Source organism: Oratosquilla oratoria, chromosome 12 (assembly GCF_046742065.1).
Source record: "Oratosquilla oratoria isolate Oo_2021 chromosome 12, ASM4674206v1, whole genome shotgun sequence".
In the NCBI taxonomy this organism is placed as follows: Eukaryota; Metazoa; Arthropoda; class Malacostraca; order Stomatopoda; family Squillidae; genus Oratosquilla; species Oratosquilla oratoria.
In genome coordinates, this window is record NC_134788.1 from 72,400,383 (window position 1) to 72,423,930 (window position 23,548).

At 42.3% G+C, this 23,548-nt stretch overlaps 1 protein-coding gene and 1 long non-coding RNA gene across 2 annotated transcripts in view; both read right to left on the reverse strand.

The window, feature by feature from the left end:
* Window positions 1-23,548, reverse strand: part of LOC143032020 (uncharacterized) — a 322,508-nt gene that overhangs the window by 129,610 nt on the left and 169,350 nt on the right. The gene's annotated exons all lie outside the window — the stretch shown is intronic.
* On the reverse strand, window positions 17,064-22,742 carry LOC143032075 (uncharacterized). Its single transcript, XM_076196542.1, has 3 exons — window positions 21,226-22,742; window positions 17,408-20,840; window positions 17,064-17,317 (listed from the first exon to the last, which is right to left on the reverse strand). Exons 1-2 carry the CDS (start codon window positions 22,740-22,742, stop codon window positions 17,417-17,419), a joined length of 4,941 nt encoding a protein of 1,646 aa, XP_076052657.1. The 3' UTR covers window positions 17,064-17,317; window positions 17,408-17,416.

Here is a 23,548-nt window from a genome sequence, read left to right on the forward strand (position 1 = left end):
TGCTGGAATTTGGGACTGTGATATATCGTGTTTCTTTGTTGCAATTATTTTTATCTTTACTCTTCTTATTTATTTCCTTAGCTTTCTTTTTCAGTTTAAGTAGGAGACCTTTGGGATATTTTAATTTGCTGAAAGTTTTTGTAATGTGATCTAGTTCGTCTTCTAAGAATTCTTCACTACAGATGCGAAAAGCCCCGAGGAAGAAGTCAATTATTATACCTGTTTTAGTCCTAATATTGTGTCCTGAATAAAAATGTATATAATCTTCTTTATTAGTGGGTTTGCGGTATACCGAAAACTTTACATTGCTACTTAAACTAAAAAAGAAAGCTAAGGAAATAAATAAGAAGAGTAAGGATAAAAGGATATTTGCTCACGACCAGGACTTTGATGTTGCCAGACTGGGTAGAGACTGACACTGCGAGACCACAGGAGTGTCACTCTTTTATATATATGCGGTGCCTGGCGCCTCTCACCCTCCCTGGGGGGGCACTCCGCCGGTCGCCAGTGACCTTGCAAGGGATTCCATATTCATTGTGTCGCTTTGCGTCGTATTCCGTCCTTCCGGAAGACCATCAATTTTGTTCGTTCGCAAGCGCTGGAAAGAGTTCGAGGGGGATAGGAATGGATACAGAAACGAGCTACTGGAGAGGTCTTCAGAGAAAAGGAACATTAATTTTGAGAGAGGAGTAAAATTATTGGACCCTGAGGTCATGATGTTCAATGTCATGAAGAAATTCATAGAAAAAGGGACATGGAAGATACGAATGAATACTGAAACAAACTGCTGAACAAGTTTTTCGATAAAAAGACTGAATTTTGGGAGAGAAATGAAAATGTTGGACCCTGAAAGAATGATGGTGAATGTTATTGAGATGTACATAAAAAAGGATCATGAATTTTGAAAAAGAAGTAAAGTTATTTGACCATGAACGAATGCTAAATGTCACTGGGAACTCACATTAGCATAAATAATTACACTGTATAACAATGAAAAAAAAAACGGAAATGAGACTATCCTTTTCTAGAGTTATTTTTTGCGTAGATCACGAATATAACATCCGTTTCTTTCTGTGACCCTCCAGTTCTTCGTAAATAGCAGTGCCCGCAATGTCTATCTGAACGGTATTTTTTGTTGCTTTTACCATTTATATAATTTTTCACATAGCTATGTGTTTTTTTTTCTTAACAGGATACAGAGTTAAGATGCCTAGAGAATGCAAGAATTCGCCAGACAAGTTTTGTTATATATGTGGATCAGTTACATTAAGGCAATACAAGAGACAGTTGACTCAACGTGTAAAGAAACTTTATGAGCTGTACTTTGGATGTAAAGTGGGTGACCAGGACAAAAGCTGGGCACCTCACATATGTTGTGTCAGGTGTACAAGTTCCCTTTCTGCCTGGGTGAAAGGCAAAGGGACTGGCCTCATGTTTGGCGTACCAATGGTCTGGAGGGAGCCAAAGGACCACTCAACAGATTGCTACTTCTGCTTAACGGATATTAAAGGTGGGTGTTCAGTGTTTATTTTTTACTGTTTTTATATATATTTTCAAGAGATGTATCAATAAAAAAGATCGAAATACATAATAAGTTGCACTTCCACTATTTTTGCACGTGATCACAACCAATAGTATCCATTTTTAGTCTGATTTTATTTTATTTTCCTGCAGGTCGCAACAGAAAAGGCAAGAAATCTATCGTGTATCCAGATCTTCAGTCTGCTATTCGCCCAGTTCTACATTCAAGTGATATTCCTGTACCACAGCCGCCCTCTGAACTACCAAGCGATGACACGAGCAACTCAGACGATTCAGAATCTCAAGATGCAACGTATACGACACAACTTGAATCTGATAAGAAACCACACCTCATCACCCAACCAGAACTCAATGATCTAGTTCGTGATCTAACACTTACTAAGCAACAGAGTGAACTCCTGGCCTCACGTTTGCAACAATGGCACCTGTTGGATGAAGAAGCTCGAATTACAGTATTTAGGAAGCGTTCTGCAAATCTACAGGATTTCTTCACTTTGGAAAACAACTTGACTTATTGTAATGATATCAGAGGCCTATTCAGTGCCCTTGAGCTGTCCTATGAACCCAATGAGTGGAGGCTATTCATAGATGGATCCCTTTACAGCATAAAAGCAGTTCTGTTGCACATTAGGAACACCATGCCTTCAGTTCCAGTTGCTTACTCAGTCATTTTAAGAGAGACATATGAGAACCTTGCTTTTATTCTAGACCGCATAAGTTACAAAGAGCATGAGTGGTTAATTTGTGCAGACTTGAAAGTAGTAGCCATACTTAATGGGCTACAAACTGGATACACCAAATTTATGTGCTTTCTTTGCAAGTGGGACAGTAGGGCCAGATCAGAACATTATATACGCTCAGAATGGCCATCTCGGGAATCTATGACGCTTGGATGCCATAATGTAATTCATGAGCCACTAGTTAAGAAGGAGAAAATCATTTTGCCACCACTGCATATAAAACTAGGCCTAATGAAGCAATTTACCAAAGCACTGCAACATAACAAGCCATGTTTCCAGTATCTCAAAGGGATCTTCCCTAAAATTAGTGATGCCAAGATTAAAGAGGGTATATTTGTAGGCCCTCAGATTCGCAAGCTTATAAATGATGAGGACTTTGAGGCGACAATGGATGAACCTGAGCTAGCGGCCTGGCATGCATTCAAAGATGTATGCAAAGGGCTTCTGGGAAAGCACCAAGAGTTCCAGCGAGAGCGTAAAGTGGAGAGGCTAATCAAATGCTACCAAGATCTCGGATGCAATATGTCATTGAAGATACACTTTCTTCATTCTCATCTGTCCTTCTTCCCAGAGAATGCAGCAGATGTGAGTGATGAACATGGAGAGAGGTTCCATCAAGATATAGCGTCAATGGAAAACAGGTACAAGGGAAAATGGAGCCCTGCTATGCTGGCTGACTTCTGTTGGAACCTGAAGCGTGACACGCCTGAGACGTCTTATAAAAGAAGAAGTAAATAATAGATTGTAGGTTAATACATCATATAAAGCTAACAAACATGCCGATTCATTATATATTAATTAAATAAATACAATGAAGACATTTAATCTGACTTTGGGAGCAAAATACATTTATGGAACCTTGGAAATCTCTATTAATTGCATAATTATTAAAACAGCGATTTACAAAAAATTGTGACGTGGCATGAAATTTTTGTTATCAAATTTGAATTCAGCACACTGAACTTCATAATAAAACGCACATGAGAACTATGTTTTTTTCTTAATCCTGAAATTTGTTGTACAGTGTTATATATCAATGCTTTAGGAGACTTCAAGGTAACCTAATACCGTGCATGGACAGATCAAAACAAAGACAAAAACTGTTTTCACATACAACGAGAACCTTACCCTCCCAATTACATATTTAGCGCTTGTGCGCCCTATAAGAGAAGCTTAAGTCAAGGTTTAGCAATGATTAAATCACGAAGGACTTGAGACATTGGCGTGAGAACCAGGGCTGCGGAGTCGGATGGTATAAGGTCCGACTCCGACTCCTTTGATTCCTCTGACTCCGACTCCGACTCCGACTCCTTTGATTCCTCCGACCACGACTCCGACTCCCGACTGCCACTTCAAGCTAGATATCTTCTTTTTCCTTTGTGCCCCTCCCCTCCCCTCCCCTCCCCCCCAAAAAAAAAAATCATCTGTTATTTCATTTGTCCAATCTCATAAACCTTCTATCACAATATTAGGAAAAGATGTGACAAATCATGATGAGGAAAGGTTAATGGAGAATGGCCTACCTAGTACTTACTGCAGAATTAATTTTACCATGTTACCATAAAAACCAGGAATCAGTTCAGGAAAGAGAGAGACAACCTTCCCCTGTGCACATTGTTCATATCTGCTGTTGTTCCTCCCCTTTTCAAACATCATCAAATGCTGTGACATATGCTCTAATGTCATTCCTATCTGGCCTCTGAGACTGGTCAAAGTTACATACATGAAGACGTACGTGCATAGTGCATACGTAGTGGATATATACTATTGTCTACACTGTCATGTACGTGTGTACATGATAGAGTTCTAGATGTTAACATAATTTGAATTAAATAGACTGTCAACAAAGGTAAAGTAGCTAGTTTAAATCATTTAAAGGTAAAAATCATCTGTCACTTGACAGTTGACAAATTATTCAGGAATTTGAATTAATAATTATATTTATTGAGTATTTATTAGAAATAGAAATACATTCCACTGGCTATAACTCCCATAGTATAGAATGAATGAAATATTAATACAAACTACATTCTAGAAACTTCTATAAATGGTACATATCCTGTAACTAGCAATAAAACTATTCTATACTGGACGGCGGTTATTAAATTTTCTCAACACAAAACGTATCAATTTTTTTTTTATTTTTTAAACTTGGAATAATGAGACCTACCGCTTTCTATTTGCACAATAGCAACAAATTATTTCACAGTGCACATCTATAGACAGTATTTTACAACTATTGTTGGCTTGTCAATTACTGTAATGGTAAAAATTCAGACAAAGCTTTCAAGAATATAACAAAATATATGTACTGTGCGTATTATTACGTTAACAGCTAGTTTGAAAATTAAATCTATAAAAATTTCTTATGATAAAATATCTTGTATGTTCCTTGAATCTACTAGTATTATAACGTGAATAACGAGGTTAAAGCTAAAATATATACAAATTTCTTATTTGTAAACATTAAAAAATAGGCTTTATTCATAATAACAGAACTTATAGACTACTCAATTGAAATTTGCAAATAAAAAATTTGTAGTTTGTACTTTATATAAGTAGGGTAAACTGATATCATCTTAATGTGATGAAATGGTTGGTTAGATTAGCCTATGAGAAGGAGTAAAGGCAGCAATGACTGCAACAGCTCTGTAGGGAAGAGGCCAAACGCAGAGTATGGGAGTCCAATATATTTTACGTTTCGCCCAGCAGGGCTTCTTCAGAAATAACATCGATGAAAAACATTTTACTCCTTATATAGCCCGAGCCTTGCGGGGAGAAACAAACATTAAAATGGTGTACTCACAATTTGCGCAAATTGCTTGTTACTTGTAATTAAAATTGCCAATGGTTTGTTAATTGTAAAAAATCCACTATTCTGATTTATATTTTCTATGAGGGATATAAACGCCGATTCTAAACATCTACGTTTCATTGTATCGTTTTCATATTTTATAATCTTGGAATTATTCCAATCAGCATTGTGGCCGGTATCGAATCTATGTTTAACAATGGCATTATTCATATTGTATGTTTTCATATCATATCTATGTTCTAATACTCTCTTATCAATACCACGGAAACTTTCACCAATGTAAACCTATGAGAAATATAGGTTAGAGTCCTAGACTACCCTATGAATAGAGGCAGCCTATAGTCTAGGAAAAACAAATTCGACCCTAATTGGTGTAAAAAGAAAGGTAAATGTGGATTTTTTGGGTTTGGATCTTTTTTTTAATAAAAAATGAAATAGAATAAATAAAAATAGAATAATCTTTTTCATTAATTCATTTTTATTTATTTTTTATTTCTTTATATATATATTTATTTTTTTTAAAGAACCCGATAAACAACAAGTACCAATATAAATAGTTTATATCTGTATATAATATATATATATATATATATATATATATATATATATATATACATATACATATATATATATATATGTATGTATATATATGCTGTATATACACTCTCTTCATCAAAGTTTTAAAAATAATACAAACTGCTAATGATTCGCTAGGTTAGCCTATCTCATAATCAGCATTTATCATACAACAGGTAGGACCTTACAATTGGCCTAGGCTACATCACTGGGAAAAGTAGGAAACTTTGGCAAAGTAATCTAAATTGTTCTTGCATCCAATGCTTATTGTTTACCAATTCCTACAAAAAGAAACATAGCCAAATCATGCAAACTGTATATCTTGTAGGTAATATTTAAGGTCCGGTAGTCACTCAATAGGCTGTTTTACAGACAAATAGTATATCAATAGTATTTACCAAGGTCACATTACACAATATACAAGATTTGGCCTAAATGTTTTCTTTTTACTACTATTAAGAGATTAAAAGAAGAAGGGAAGTTGATTCAAGTAGGGGAGAAAAGGTAAAAGGCAAAGATGAAAAGATGATAATGGAAGAGGAAGCGATAAGGGGAAGATGGGCAGAATATTTTAGGGAACTGTTGAATGTAGAGGAGGATAGGGAGGGAATGGTGATAGCAGTGGGAGGCGCAAAGAAAATGACAGTGATGGGTGAGGAAAATGAGGGAAAAATAAGAAAAAATGAGGTGGAAGTAGCGACTAAAATTATGAGAGCAGGTAAGGCACCTGGGTTAGATGGGTGTCATGCGGAGTGTCTGAAGAAGGGAGGTAAAGTAATAGTAGACTGGTTAGTGAGGTTGTTTAATGTGTGTCTAAGGAAGGGTAGAGTACCAGAGGACTGGAGGAGTGCATGTATAGTTCCGCTTTTCAAAGGAAAAGGGAACAAGTGTGAATGTAGTAGTTTCAGAGGGATCAGTTTGTTGAGTGTAGTTGGGAAGGCGTATGGGAGGGTTATAACTTAGAGAATTAGGAGAGGACCAGAGGAAGTAATTGGTGAGGAGCAGTGTGGGTTTAGGAGAAAGCTTTAGGAAAGGGTAAGTATGTCTTTTGGGCCTTTATGGATTTGTAAAAGGCTTATGATAGGGTAGACAGGTATTGGAGGAAAGCTGTTAAGAGCAGTCAAGAGTTTTTATGAGAGTAGTAGAGCCTGTGTTAGAATCAGAAATGGAGAGAGTGAATGGTTTGAGGTAAAGGAGGGACTACGTCAGGGATGTGTCATGTCGCCATGGCTGTTCAATGTGTATATGGATGGGGTGGTACGGGAGGTAAATGCAAGAGAAATGGGCAGGGGACTGGAGTTGGTTGCGGAAAATGGAGAAAAGTGTGAGGTAAGTCAGTTGTTGTTTGCTGATGACACTGCATTTGTGGCAGGGTCAGAGGAGGCATTGGGAGAGTTAGTGACTGAGTTTGGGAGGGTGTGTGATAGGAGAAAGTTGAAGGTGAATGTAGGTAAAAGTAAAGTGATGAGGTGTACAAGAGGAGAGGATGGTGGAGAGTTTGAAGTAAGTCTTAAAGGGGAGAGGCTGGAGGAAGTGGATAGTTTTAGGTACTTGGGGGCATATGTGGCTGCAGAGGGAGGAGTAGAGGTAGAGGTAAGCTGTAGATTGAGAGAAGCAAACAAATGTCTTGGGGGATTTAAAAAAGTAATGAGAAATAGGCATTTGGGAATTAATGCAAAGAGGAGATTGTATGAAGGGGTGATTGTGCCGACAGTGCTGTGTGGGGCAGAGACATGGAATTTGAGAGAGGCAGAGAGGAAGAGTTTAAATGTGTTTGAGATGAAATGTCTGAGAAGTATGGTGAGGGTTACAAGGCTGGATAGAGTGAGAAACATCATTTTTTTGTTATCCTTTGTCTGTTCGTTTATTATTTGCTTGATTTTAATTTATTATTGTTCATCTGTCAAATTACTATTATTCACTATTTACCTGTTTGTTTATTATTTAACTAGACCTATGTATTTATCTATTTTATTTATCATTATTATTTGTATTATAATTTGTTATTTATTTATCATTATTATTTGTATTATAATTTGTTATTTATTTATCATTATTATTTGTATTATAATTCTTTATCTATTTATCATTATTATATGTATTTTTTTGCATCCGACCTAGTTATGGACCAAAAGGTCTCCTGTCGGCATGCTCCGCCTTTGTAATCCTTTGTAATCCTTTGAAACGAGGAAGTGAGAAGGAGAGCTGGGGTGGAAAAGGAGTTGGCTGAGAGGGCTGATGAAAGACTATTAGGATGGTTTGGACACACGGAAAGAATGGATGAAAGAAGACTGGTGAAAGGGGTATGGAAGGCAGAGATGGAGGGAGTGAATTTGAGAGGACGACCGAGGATGAGATGGATGGATGGGGTGACAGGAGCGTTGAGGAAGAGGGGAATGTCTGTGGAGCAGGGAAGGGAGGTGGCAGAAGATAAGGATGAGTGGAGAAGGGCTGTGTATAGATGATACTGTGATGAAAAGAAAGGGATGGGATGGGAGGATGGGAGGGTTTGGGGAGTGGGAAAGTGTGAATGATACTTTTACGCAGCCCGAAGGGACTTCTCCCCGTCCTCCGTTTTCTATGTGAGGGGACGGAGAGAGGGGGGTCGCCAATTAAGTGAAGCGGCCTTGCTGTGGATGTGCTGTGTCCTGCATTGCTTCTGACCCAGGGTGGTGGGCGGGATGCAGGGATGACCCGTCGTCCACGAGGAGCTAAGATGTGAGGGTGGAAGGGATGATGGGTGGGAGTGGGTTTATTCCTTTTGACTTGGCTACCTCCCTGATAAGGGGGAAAAAGCCTTTTGTATATAGATAGAATTATGGTTATGGGTTAAAGCATAAATATCTGGTACACTTAGGCCTAATTTGCAATTGTCTTTATACCATAATCAGTTTTGAATTAGATTAAAATGGTTCGTGATTTTCTTTACTCTGATTTCTATTTTTCATTGCTTCACTTGTAGGCCTATTGTATTCACTAACCATGATCAGTAGCCTCTTTCTATTTCGTATATTTCAAACCACTGAATTTCTTTGATAAATGTATGATTTTCATATTCTGAAGTAACTTTATCATAATCTAGCATATTTCTATTAAAGGAAAATGTGATAAAACTACCGAAAATGAAAGAAAAGAAAATTCACTGGGAGACACTACTTCAGGCAGAATCTGCAGCTGTTTGTTTACATTAGTTAGTACTAGTAGCACACAATACCGTCACATGGTGGCAGTACGAATTGATGTTTATCTATGTTGAGGTAAAAAGCATTGCAGTATAGTACAAAATATCATATATATATATATATATATATATATAGTTTCACTCTCCTTACAGGAAACAACTGCAAATATATGACCACAAACACTTTTACCCAGACTGACAACGATAGCTTGTCAGTGTTGTGTATTTTTTTTATTATCTTTTTTTTTATTATTGATGGATCGTTTATTGTTTCCATCTGGAGAGACCACTTAGTGTACATATACACTGCACACACTCACTATTGCCTCCAAAAATAAAAGCAAAACCATACAAAAACTGCTAAATTGTGCAACTGGTAAAACCAAACAGGGAAACCATGTTAGAAAAAGATATTTTTTTTGGACTTAAGGAGTCGGAGTCGGATAAAAAAAATTCCGACTCCGACTCCTAGTACTCTTAGAAATCCGACTCCCTCCGACTCCGACTCCGACTCCGCAGCCCTGGTGAGAAGACTCTTACGTAAAGCGAAACTTGTCCAAGAATGTCATGGAGGCGAAGGCTTCGGCAAAGACAGTGAAAATGATTATCGGTGGTATTCTTAAAAAAAATTCTTTCCCTTCCAAGGATTTATATAAAGAAAGATATATGTAAGGAATTTCTTTTTTATGAATAACACCGTAAGATTCTCACGGTGGTATTCTTAAGAAAAAACCTTTAACTTCCAAGGATATATATAAGATTTACACAAGGGAAGATTTTTTTTAATAAGAATACCACCGTAAGTTGTTTTCGAAATAAACTTAGTATAAGTAATATACCATCAGAAGAGGGTGTTACATAAGGATGAAGCTGATAAAAGGATCAATTTAGTAGTTTTTACAAGTTAATGTAATTCATGAGAAATGTAGTAGAATATACAATATTTTCTATTGGCACCAGGCCTTGACAGTATTGGTAATGAAGAAGGAATTCTAGAATTTTACAAACGGAGAAATAACACAATGAGAGCAACAGGGAGTCCTCTTGAAACCTTTCAGTTAACACGCGCACACACACACACACACACACACACACACATATATATATATATATATATATATATATATATGTATACATATATTACATATATGAGGGCTGTGTGTGTGCGTACGCGTGCGTGAGGGCATTCCATTTTGACAGAATTCGCATGTCAAGAATGAACCCAGAAAAGAACTGGACTCAAAGATCTAACGTTTCGACCGGACACCTTTTTCTAGAAAGATGATGATGATGATGATGAAAATGATGATGATGATGATGACGACGACGACGACGCTCACTTTAAGTACCTCCCGGGCTTTTTGTCGACGGGAACCTACGAGTATTACCTCAGTGTGCCACCCACCATATTCACTCCTGAGGATTGCCTGCTTCTTCTTCTTCATTGACGCATGTGGATGTCGACTCAGCAACCTTCCTCTTTCATGTATATATACCTTGATGCAATGTATAGGCTTCTTCTCGTTTCCGTAGATGGCTGTGTTTATTTCTCTCCCATTTATGTAGATGGCCGTGTTTATCTCTCTCCCATTTATGTAGATGGCTGGGTTTATCTCTAACATTTGTGTAGATGGCTGTGTTTATCTCTAACATTTATGTAGATGGCTGTGTTTATCTCTCTCCCATTTATGTAGATGTCTGTGTTTATCTCTAACATTTATGTAGATTGCTTTGTTTATCTCTCTCCCGTTTATGTAGATGTCTGTGTTTATCTCTCTCCCGTTTATGTAGATGGCTGTGTTTATCTCTAACATTTATTTAGATGGCTGTGTTTATCTCTCTCCCAATTATGTAGATGACTATGTTTATCTCTCTCCCGTTTATGTAGATGGCTGTGTTTATCTCTCTCCCATTTATGCAGATGGCTGGGTTTATCTCTAACATTTATGTAGATGACTATGTTTATCTCTCTCCCGTTTATGTAGATGGCTGTGTTTATCTCTCTCCCATTTATGTAGATGGCTGTGTTTATCTCTAACATTTATGTAGATGGCTGTGTTTATCTCTCTCCCATTTATGTAGATGACTATGTTTATCTCTCTCCCGTTTATGTAGATGGCTGTCTATTTCTCTTCCATTTATGTAAATGGCTGTGTTTATCTCTCTCCCGTTTATGTAGATGGCTGTGTTTATCTCTCTCCCGTTTATGTATATGGCTGTGTTTATCTCTCTCCCATTTATGTAGATGACTGTGTTTATCTCTCTCCCATTTGTGTGGATGGCTGTGTTTAACCAAGTGCACTGAGAGTGAACTTGATCTTCTTTATGTTTCTTTATCTTATCTTATTGGTTTATCCATTTATTTGTTTTATTCTATTTATGTTTTATTACAAAGGATTACAAAGGCGGAGCATGCCGACAGGAGACCTTTTGATCCATATCTAGGTCGGATGAAAAAAAAATCATATTAATAATAAAATAATAAATAAAAACTATAATAATGTAAATAACAAATGAAATACATAAATGAATGCATAGGTATAGTTAAAATAATAAACAAACAGGTAAATAGTAAATAATAATAAATTGATATATAACTAATAAATGAAAATCAGACAGACAAATGATAACAAAACAAAAACAAATAATATAAGATAAATCATAATCATTACAGCATCTTACTTAGGTATTTATCTAAATGATTCTTAAAGCTTCGAACTGAACTACATTGCACTACCTGTGCAGGAAGTTTATTCCATTCATTGACTACACGGTTGGCAAAGTTGTTTCTACCTACTTCCAAATTGAATCTATTTCCGGACAGTTTGAGACCATTGTTTCTTGTCTGATTCTCATTCAATGTGAACATTTTGTCACTTTTGATGTTGTCAATTCCCTTTAAAATCTTAAAGACCTGTATCAAGTCACCTCTGAGTCTACGCTTTTTTAGGGAAAACTGATTCATGTGCTTTAGTCGATTTTCGTATGAATTATTTTTGATATTTGGAATCAGTTTTGTGGCTCGCCGTTGTACTCTTTCCAGTCTGTCAATGTCTTTAATGAGATTCGGTGACCACACGGAAACAGCATACTCCAAATGCGGACGAACTAACGATTTATATAGCTTGTTAATGAGTGATGGACTTTTGAAATCAAAAGATAGCGCAATCAGTCCTAGAATCTTATTTGCTTTCTCAGAGGCTGAAATAAACTGCTTGGATGATTTGAGGTCGTTACTGATAATTACGCTGAGATCTTTTTCACTATCCACTTTTGTTAACGAATTTCCAAATAACTTGTAATCGTACTTACTGTTATTTTTACCTATGTGCATTACCTTGCATTTACTTGTGTTAAATTTCATTAGCCACTTTTCAGACCATTGCTGTAATTTATCTAAATCTTCTTGAATATCTAATTGGTTTGAGTGATCATTTGCCACTCCGCACAGTTTTGTATCATCAACAAATTTGGAAACAGTAGATTTTAGTCTATGGTCAATATCATTTATATATACTATGAATAGAAGTGGCCCAAGAACGGAACCCTGAGGAACTCCACTTGCAACACTTTTCCATCTAGAAGTTTTTCCATTTAAAACAACTCTGTTTTCGACCATTCAACCAATTACTAGTCCAACCTAATAGGCTACCACTTATTCCATGCAAAGCTAATTTAGTAAGTAGTCTTTCGTGTGGGACAGTATCAAAAGCTTTTGCAAAGTCTAGATATATTAAATCTATATTGTTTCTTTTGTCATAATTCGAGATAACTGTGTTGTAGAATTTGAGTAAGTTAGTCACGCAAGAACGTTTCCGTCTGAAACCATGTTGGCTATCATTTATCAAACGGTTACTTTCTAAATGATATTCGATAGCATCTCTGATGATAGTTTCCATTATTTTTCCTACGATTGAAGTCAAACTTATAGGCCTATAGTTATTTGGTTTCTTTTTGTCACCTTTTTTGAATATGGGAGTAACGTTAGCTAGCTTCCATTCTCTTGTGACATCTCCAGATATGATGGATTTCTTGAAAATAATTTCTAATGGAACAACAATCTCATTTTTCATTTCCTTTAAGATTCTTGGATGCCAACCGTCAGGCCCTGGTGTTTTATTAACTTTGAGTTTATCTATACACCTTTTAATTTTTTCTTTTGTTATATTTACCGTAGTAAGTTTACCCCAGACTTTTCACAGGTTTCAGTTTGGAATTCACTTCAGGTGTTTCGTTTACGAATACCGAGCTAAAATAATTGTTTAAGATATTACACATTCCTTCATTTGAATATTCAAGTTGACCGTCAGCAGATAATAGTGGACCAATGTGATTCCTAACAACCTTTTTATCTCTAATGTAACTATAGAATTCTTTGGGATTCTCTTTGGATTTCTCAGCGATGTTCATTTCGTATTGTCGTTTTCTTTTTCTTATTGTCTTTTTTAAATCTCTCTGTATTGATACATAGCTTTCATAGTCATTAGATGCACCCAAGCACTTATATTTCTTATAAGCCTGTCTCTTTTAAGCAATACTTTTTTTCAGTTTCTTTGTCGTGCCACTTTGGGCGAGCCTGATTTGGGGGACGTCTGTCCTTAAAAGGAATGTAAGTTTGAATCATCTTAGTGAGCGTATTTTCGAATATTTCCCACATCTGATCTACAGGCCTTTCGTTTAATTTTGCCTCCCAATCTGTAAGCTGAAGCTCCTGACGTAGTCCTATGAACTGAGCTTTACTGAAATCGGGTATTTTAGAAGCACAAGTATCTATTCTAAAATTGTTTAGAAGTTTGAATCTGACTAAGTTGTGATCGCTATTTTCAACAGATTCGCCGACTTCTACATCAGTTACCATGCTTTCGCGGCTAGTGATCAAAAGATCGAGTAAGTTTCCATATCTTGTGGGCTCTTTTACATGCTGAATTAAGTAACTGTCACCAAGAAAATCAATCAAGCGACTACCTATATGGCCATGTTCAAGGGTCATCCAATCAATGTCAGTGAAATTGAAATCACCCATTATCAATAAATCCCGGTTGCAGAAACTAGACAGTTCTTGAAATAACAGTTTGTCGTCTGCTAATGATAATGTCTTTGGCCTATATATTTGTTTATCTATTTATTCATTTTGTGTTGTTTAAGTCTTTTGTCTCGTCCTAGATGAGGTTCTCCATTGTGAGCAGATTCACATATACCGTAAGACATTTTTTTTTTTAAATACTCTCTGTCTACGCATTCCTACTTCTTTCATTACGCCTGCTGTCTTAAGCGGACTCTAGACGATCAATACTATTGCGCAATATTCCGTATTGCACAATATTACTGATGGTGCAGGGATGGTTCGTGATGGTTGGGGCAGGAGATTGTGATCTCTGGATGGTGTCGGCAAGGTGGTCAATATTATTGTACAATACGGAATATTGCGCAATATTATTGATCGTGTAGGGCCCACTTTAGTGCCTAGCGATGTGATTTTTACACCTGAAGAGAGACAATGAGAACTTTTTTAGAGAAAATACCTGAAGACCTTGCGACCTACATCTGCGTTACACTGTCCGATACTGCTGTTATGACTTGCTGATGGCTCTAACAAAATAGAGCTGGGCGCGCTACCGCTGGAGGGTAGTGCGTTACCGACGGACAGGTAGTGCGTTACTGGAAAAATCTGGAGGTGTATTTCGGTCAATGCGTTACCGATTTTAATTGTCCTATACATGTATACATATATACGTAGTAACGCGGAACGCTCTAAGGAAATTAAAATCTGTAACGCATTGATGGAAATGTACCCTCAGTTTTTTTCGGTAACGCATTACCTGCCCGGCGGTAACGCGCCCAGCAGCTCTGTAGCAAAGTCTCTGTTGTGAGTTCATTTGACTCCAAAAGTTATGATATCTTAGCCAGGGAGGGGGGAGAAGGAGATCGTCATAGAAACCTCTGGCGCCAATCGCCAGGTGAGTTTATGGATGGAGATATTTGAACTTGAAAACATGATGTCCTCATCCGTCACAGCCGCATAATGTAACATCGTAATGATACTTTCCTCTCCAAATTTAAAGTTTCTAGAATCGTAATAGGACCATTAACTTCTCACATGAATAGATCAAAGCGGAAGAAACCAAACAACGTATCTTTCCTTTCCTTTAAAAAAGAAAGAAAAAATCTCCATGCTATTCTAGGTTTTGTAAAATCACTCTCTGTATTTGAAACCCTATAATGTATTCACTTTTTTTTTTTTTTAATTCGATTCCATGGCCGAGCGGGTTAGAGCGTCGCTACTTGCAGCGGAGGTCGAGGTGACGGTAGTTCGAACCACGCCCCCAGCGAGTTGGACCAAGGTCACATTTTATTAAACTCCACGTTACAAAGTCCTCTGTAAGGGGCACCATAACGACATTAAACCGATCCATCACTGAACCCATTCCATGAAAGCATTGTCTCCTTTTTGCCTGTGTCCGCGTCCTATACTAATGTCACTTCTTGAAGTGTGACAAGACCCGCGTAGTTCCCTTTTTTACTTTACTTCAGGTTCCTAAAAAGGAATCCTTTCCCTCTTGACGCCTCCCTCTGTTCTGCAGATCCTTCAAAGCTTCGCTCCTACATGCAATCGCCCCTTTATGTAACCCTTCCTTATAGACGTCTCAAACTCCCATTCCCAACACTAACTAAACAAAGCCACAAGTCCGTCTTAATCATATGCAAACAAACATACTTCCCCGTCAGTTCTTTGTTTTCTTTGCTGATGGGACGATACCATTTTTTTTTTCAATTTCGATACGAGTCCCGATACCGCTCTAAACTTCCGATTCCGATACGAGTCCCGATACTCCTCTAAACTTCCGATTCCGATACGAGTCCCGATAATGCTCTAAACTTCCGATTCCGATACGAGTCCCGATACTCCTCTAAACTTCCGATTCCGATACGAGTCCCGATATTGCTCTCAACTCCCGATTCCGATACGAGTCCCGATATTGCTCTAAACTTCCGATTCCGATACGAGTCCCGATACTGCTCTAGACTTCCGATTCCGATACGAGTCCCGATACTGCTCTAAACTTCCGATTCCGATACGAGTCCCGATACTGCTCTAGACTTCCGATTCCGATACGAGTCCCGATACTCCTCTAAACTTCCGTTTCCGATACGAATCCCGATATTGCTCTCAACTCCCGATTCCAATACGAGTCCCGATATTGCTCTCAACTCCCGATTCCGATACGAGTTCCGATATTGCTCTAAACTTCCGATTCCGATACGAGTCCCGATACTGCTCTAGACTTCCGATTCCGATACGAGTCCCGATACTGCTCTAGACTTCCGATTCCGATACGAGTCCCGATACCGCCCTAAACTTCCGATTCCGATACGAGTCCCGATAATGCTCTAAACTTCCGATTCCGATACGAGTTCCGATTCCAGTACCTCCATTTCCAGGCCCTCTAGTTGGTTCGAGAAACGAATACTTTATGAACAAAATAAATTTATTAATCATTTATCGGAATTGGATCTTTAGAGCAGAATCGGAACTCGTATCGGGATCTATCATTATCATTATCATTATCATTATAGTGATGATGATGATGATGATGATGATGATGATAATAATAATAATGATAATTATAATAATAATAATGATAATTCATACATATATAATGATACTTATACTACTACTACTACCCTTGAATTATTGTTGCGTATGAAAGACAACTTTATTAGAAACAAAACGCTTTTTAAATTTTTGAAATAGCTAAAAAAAATAAGGGAGATACGATTTCTTAAATTATTTTTTCAGCCCGCATTTTTGGCTAGACTTTACCATAACAAAGTGTTAGAATTAAGGGTGGTATTTTGTAAAGATTTCGGTAAAGAAATACACATTAACTCTAAACCACTGGTCCAATTTAATTAAAATTCGGAATACTTGGGTTTTATGGATTAACAAATCGCATGAGCATGTCAAAAACAATGTGAGACATCTCCATCATACCATATTTGCCTTTTCATGGCAATCATGAAGCTGTCAATGGTGGTTCTCGCTAAACGATGACCGAAGGCGACCAACACTGGCCAAAACCACACAATAACGGTTTTTGCTCAAATGCATAATTTATATATAAAAAATAGCATATGGTTGCATTATTTGACCTATTTTCTTTAAAATGTGTGATTTCCATGTAAAATGATCAAGATTTTTTTAGATTTATTGATTTACAAGAAATACATCTTGTTTGGGTCTCTACCCATATTCCTAGAAGGCATACAAGTATGCCTTTTACAATAAGTTACATGTACATTTGTTAAAAATATGTCAATATATGTTGCGCTGTACGGTCTCCACGATCTAGCCGACGTGGTTAGTGTCCTATGAGTCCGTCGCGTCCCATCCGGTCCAGCCGACGTGGTTCCTGCACCCGTCGCGTCCCATCCGGTCCAGTCTAAGGCATCATGCGCAGTTACCTAGTTGAAGAGAAGAAAGCATTAGTCATTGGCTTAATTTAAAATGTGTCATAAGTCAAAAATCAGCAAGAGAGTACAGTCGAACAGAACCCATCCGTATCATCTGGGGGGCGGCACTTGAAGGAGGCGTCCCAGCCGATACGAGTTAAGGGACACCGTCAGTCGACGGATGAGTCCCCCAGCCGAGGTCCTGGGGCCCGCACGTAGAAATCTGGTCGCCGGGCAAAGGGCCACATAATGATCTAGCCCGTTTGCGCCGGCCTCTCCACAGTGGATGCAGGCCTCCGGCTGTCCCGTCACCTCCGAGAAGCATCGATACCCGAGACGGAGTCGATGAAGGGTGACTTCCTCTATCCTGGAGAGACGGACTCCAGGGGTCAGTCGCTCATACGCTGTGGCAACTTGATACCAGCGTGCTGACGGCCTCTGGGCTGTTAGGTTCCTATGGCTTTGTAGTTCCCTCTTGGCCATCGCTCTCGTTGCAATGGCCAAGATCTCAGTTCGGCTCGGGAGGACACCGATTCCGCCTTCCATGTCCCCTGTGGCCGCTCTTCTGGCCACCCTGTCTGCCGCTTCATTTCCCTGGATGCCGATGTGTCCCGGCACCCAGTTGAGGACGACTGATCTCCCTTGCTGACGGAGGGCCTTGAGCTGAAACAACAGTGAGGTCATTAGTTTTTTCTGGTCAGTGTGATAATTTTTGGATATTAATTGCAACAGAGCTAAACTATCTGTGTGCACAACTACATTACGTTGGTGGGTGTTGAGAGCATGGGTCAATGCTAGACCCACTGCAACACCCTCTGCTTGCGTCGAGCAGCGAGTGCCCAACACCCTTACTCCCTGTTCCTCGTCCTTCGTGACAAACGCTGCACCTGCCACGTTGTGTACGGGATCCACGGAGCCGTCTGTAAAATAGACGACGCAGTTTTCCTGGGCGACAGATCTCATTGTGGCCTCCGCATCCGCCCGCAGGCGCGGCAGCGGCGTACCGCGTCGTGACGCCATCACACTGATTCTGGCCGGTGGATTCTCCCAGGGGGGAGACTGCACATAACCTTCCACCGGCACATCCCTCCTCTTCTGAAGGATAAGGTCATGCAGGTGAAGGTCCCTTATGCGGTGTGCAACCCTCGCTGACCACCTCTTCTGCGGGAAGAGATCCGGATCTTGCTGGAGGGCGCTGATTAGCCTTCGCCGCAGGAACGAGTCATGTTCTCTCTGAATGACTCTTATGGCGAAGGCTACCACCAATCCTGAGATCCTCACACTGATAGGCACCAGTCCCGCCTCTTGCTGCATATTGGCGACCAGAGTCCAGCGCGGCGCGCCCAATATTACGCGCAGCGCCTGGTTCTGTACTGTCTCCAAGTCAGCCAACCGTGTTGCGGATAGACCAGCCAGAGCACTGCTGGCATAGTCTATCACCGGTCGAATTGCGCTGACGTAGAATGTCCGGAGGACAGCGCAGTTGGCACCTGCCTCTCTGGTCGCCAAGGACTTCAAAACGTTAATCCGGCTGAGGACCCTTCCCCGGATGTATGCCACTTCAGTCCGGAAGGACAGCCTGGAGTCGAGCCAGACACCTAGGTACATGTGCGTGCTGACCCACTCCACCTCATGTCCCTGCAGCAGAAGCCTGTCCCTCGGTGTCACGCTAGTGCCAAAACACATGGCTTTGGTCTTTGGTGGCGAGATCTTGAGGCCAAGCTCTTCGCATTTGGAGGAAATGCGGTCGAGGCACATTTGCGTCCTTCTGGCCTTGGTCCTTCTGCCTGCCACCACCAGCGCGACATCGTCTGCGTATGATAGGAGGCGGCATCCTGTGGGTAGAGGGATGGCTATTAATGCACTCATCAGCACGTTAAACAGGGTGGGACTGAGAACCCCACCCTGGGGTGTACCATTTTCCAGGGGGTGATAGCAGGACTCCACTCCCTGTAGACGGACTCTGGCAGTTCTATTGGAGAGGTAGTCCGCTATCCACTGTAACAGTTTCCCCTGTACTCCTCTGGCAGCCAGACTGTCCAGAATTGCAGCGGGACTGGCAAGCTCGAATGCCTTCTCCAGGTCAAAGAAGACGACCATGGCGTGACGTTGCTCCACATGGCTCAGAAGCGTTGTAATGCATTGAGCCGTGCCCACCCCTTTGGTGAAGCCATAGAGGTTCTCTTGTGGTGGTCCCAGTTTCCACAAAAGTCTTTGGAGAACCATCTTTTCCATGGTCTTCCCCAGGCAGCTCGTCAGGGAGATAGGACGATACTTTCCGGGCTCCCTGGGCTTGGGGATAGGCACGATGTCGGCCCTCTTCCAGTTGGACGGAAGTCTTCCACAGGACCAACTGCTGTTTACCACCTGGAGGAGTGCTTCTTCTCCAGCATCCCCCAGGTGTGCAACCATGGAGTACGTCACTAGGTCGCTCCCTGGAGCAGTGTCGGAGGATCTCTTACGTGAGGCTTGCAGCTCATGGATGGTGAATGGCGTGTCCGTGTCACCCGGAGACCCCATGGCAGCTTGTATCCTGGTCTCTCTTGGTTCACGGAGCATGGCCTGCCTCTGTTGCAGCTCGACGGGTAGCGTGGCTGTGTGCGTGCGTCTGGCAAATTCTTGCGCCAGATTTTCTGCCTCGCACTGTGGTGCACGGGGAGCGCGCCGTGGTGGGGTACGGCTGGTCGCTATGTGGAGTTTCCCCCAAAGTTCCTTTAGCGTGGTGGACTCACTAAAGCTTTGGCACCATTCTAGCCACTTCTCGCTACGCACACGTCGAGCTGTCTCCTTGGCCTCTTCGACGGCACTCCGGAGGTTGGCCAGGTTAGCAGGGTTGTGGTGTCTACGCAGGATCTTTCGTAGACGGTTGACCCTGTGGTTGGCATCCTTGATCTCTTGGTTGTAGTACCAACCATCTCGATGTCTCCTCCTGTTGAGGCCCTTCTTAGGTATTACCTCCTCTGCCGCTGCATGAATAGCAGAGACCAGTGAGGCCTCCGCATCGTCCAACTCACCCATGGCCAGAGCGTCGGTGACGACCTCGCGAGCCACTCTGTCCTTGAACAACGTCCAATTGGCCTTGCGCGGGTTCCACCTTCCTATTCTCTGGACCACTGGGGGTGGCGGGGCTACGGTGAGCGACATGTCTATTCCAAAATGATCACTCGTAGCCGTGTCGTTGATGCTCCACGACATCCGATGCAGCAATGAGGAGGAGACAAATGAGAGATCGAGCCTGCCATGTCGTACATGCGTCGGCGACCCGTCGTTCAGTAGGACCACACCCGGGCTGGTGTTCAGGATTTCATCAATGTGTCGCCCGGACGAGTTTGTAGGCGACACAGAGTGAAGAATGGGGTGGTGCGCATTAAAGTCACCTGCGATGATGTACTGCTCGTCCTCCGCGACGGTGCATACTTCCCCCAGGTCCAAGTGTCCACGCACAGGGGCCTTGTAAATGTTATACACATGGGGGAAGTGCAGTCGAACTGCGAGCACCTCCACATCTTCCCCACACTCTATTGGTGGGTCTACTCTTGAACATGGGATGGACGCATGGACAAGGGTCATACAACCTCTGCTTGTGTCCGTTTGGGGCGACACGAACACGTGGTATCCAGAGATCCTGATCTCTTCCTCTCCCACCAGGGTCTCTTGCAAGAGGATGACCTGTTTTTCCTCCTGCCGTATGATGGCTTGCAGAAGTGACTGTTTCGCTCTGAATCCAAGGATATTCCATTGGAGGAAGCGAACAGTCTGGGTGGTCGAGCGCACTGTGGACACACTATCCATGGTGCTCGTTGTCTTCTGATGACGATGACGGGCTTGACGGTGAAGAAGAAGAGCCCTCGCTGCTACCATCAGTGTCCGTATCCGCCCCTTCGTTTCCCCTAGGTACGTCAGGGAATCCAGCCACAAACGCTGCGCCACCCGCCTTAGAGAGGGTAACCTCTCGCCTCGTCTGGTACCGCGGAACTCGAACTGGGCCCTCAGGCAGTGTAGCCTTGACCGCGGCTCCTGCTTTGCCTTTTCGGGCCGGCTCGTCAGACGTTGGCGGCTCTGCGCGTACTGGGGAGGGCGCTGGATCCTCCTCGGGTGTTCGGACACTGGTCGAGGGCACTGCGGGAGGCTGCGCAGGAGATGGGATCGTTGGAGAGCTTTCGGTCACCTGGGTGGTACCTGGTGCAGCGGACGGAGACATGGAGGGCTTGGTGGCAGGTGAGCACTTTTTGATGGAGACCATCGCCTGCGCCATGTCCTTGAGGAAGCTCGCAGCTTCCCTGACCTGGTCTTCCGAGCTCCCCAGGTGGCGGGCCAGCGCAGCCGCGGCGACCATGACGAACTGCATCAGTTCGTCATCCTGGAAGGTGAGTAGCCGCGGAAGGGCTTGCGCCGGCTGCCGCTCCCTCTGGACAGGAGGTTCTGCTGGGGGGCTGTGGTTCTTGGTTCCGTTATGGAACTGGGGCCGCTGAGGGAGCCCAGGGAACTCTGCCTCCGTTAGCGCAGGCGACGGTGTTGGAGGCTGCTGGCGTGGCTCCCTCGGTTGCCGAGGGTGTTTCCACACCGAGGGACGGGGCGGGGCTGGAACGTAGTCCTCTCTGGCCTTGTATACCTCCCTTGCAGCCTTGGCCTCGTCTCTGCGGACACCGCAGGCAAGGCTCCAAGCATGATGTGTTTTGCCGCAGTTGGGGCACTTAGCAGTCGTCTCCTCGTTTTTCTTGTGCTTTGAAATGCACGTGTCGGTGGTATGTGGGCCACTACAGATGCCGCACTTAAACGAGCGTCTGCAGTGCCTTTGGTGGTGCCCGTACTGCTGGCAGCGAAAACACCTCATGGGGTCCGGCACAAAGGTGCGTAGTGGGAACGTGCCCCACATGCCCAGGTCCAGTTCCCTCAGTGCGGGCCCCCGGAGGGTAACCACGACCTGCCTGGTGTTCTCCTTCCTCCAGGTGCATCTCTCTGCACTGATCACCTGTGGATGCTCTTCGACGGCGTCCAGGGTATTAACTGTTGACCAGCCCTGTAGCACCATCTTCGTTCCCTTTTCTGCTCCTTCCACCCTCTGGAGGTTTACCCTCCTACCACTGACCTCCGTTAGGTTGGCAAGGGCAGAAGTGGCGGCCTCATCTTTGGGAGAGATGAGAATCTCTCCGGTTGGCAGATACTTGAAAGTGATGCTCCAGTTGCTATGCTCCTTCTCGATTTCTCGAGAAAGCGCATAGGCTGATTGGAAACCTTCTGGAGACTTTGGGATCTTGTATCCTGTGGTGACCAAAGGGAGCGATGCCCTCCTGGCCCCGTCCGCTTGCTCCCGACTCTCCTGACCATCTCCAGAGCGAATAGCACGCTCTTTCTTCTTACTCCTCTTTTGGCCAGCAGTCACCCAGCCTCCTTCACCGTCATCGCCCGTTTCTGAAAGGCGCGTGGATTCATCCATTCTTGCTGTTGCTGGTAGCAGGAAACGAGGGATCGAGACAGGATGTGTAGGCGGGAAGCGGAAGGGTAGTGATTGGGGAGGCGGAGGAGGGAGAGGTGGGGAGAGGAAAAGGAGGGAGTGATAGGGGAGGAGGGATAGTGGAGAAGTGAGAAAGGAAGAAGTAAGGGTGAGCGTGAGGGAGAGGGTTGTAAAGGGGGGGAAGTAGAGTGATAGGTGTAGTGGAAGGAGGAAGGGAGTTTAAGGGTGAGTGGCGAAGGGCAAGGATGGAAGAGCAACTAGGTACAGGGGAGGAGAGTGAGAATGTGGGATAGGAGAGGACGGGTGGAGGAGATGGTGAGGAAGTAGGAGAAGAAAGGGTATGAGCAGGAGGGGTTATGGAGGAGGAGGAAGTTGTGAGCGGGAGAAAATAGGAGATGGAGGAGCGAAGTGGAGATAGGCAGGAGGGAGAAGAGTAGAGTGAAGGTGGAGGAAGAGGGAAAATGGAGGGGGAGGTAGTATGGAGGTAGGGAGATGAGGGTTATGAGAGGGAAGGGGGAAAGGGGAGAGGAAAAAAAAAAAAAAAAAAAAAAAAAAAAAAAAAAAAAAAAAGGGAAAAAAGGGAAAAGAAGGGAAGGGGGGAAGGGAAGGGGGGAAAAGAGCACTACACTACATCGTGTTTAAAACCGTACACTTTTAACACTTGATATCGTACTTAGTCACTGCACTTTTACGAAGGTACGATAAGGAGAGACTTATCGTACTTAGACACTGCACTTTCACGAAAAAAAAAAAAAAAAAAAACCACTACAGTACACTACACTATACTT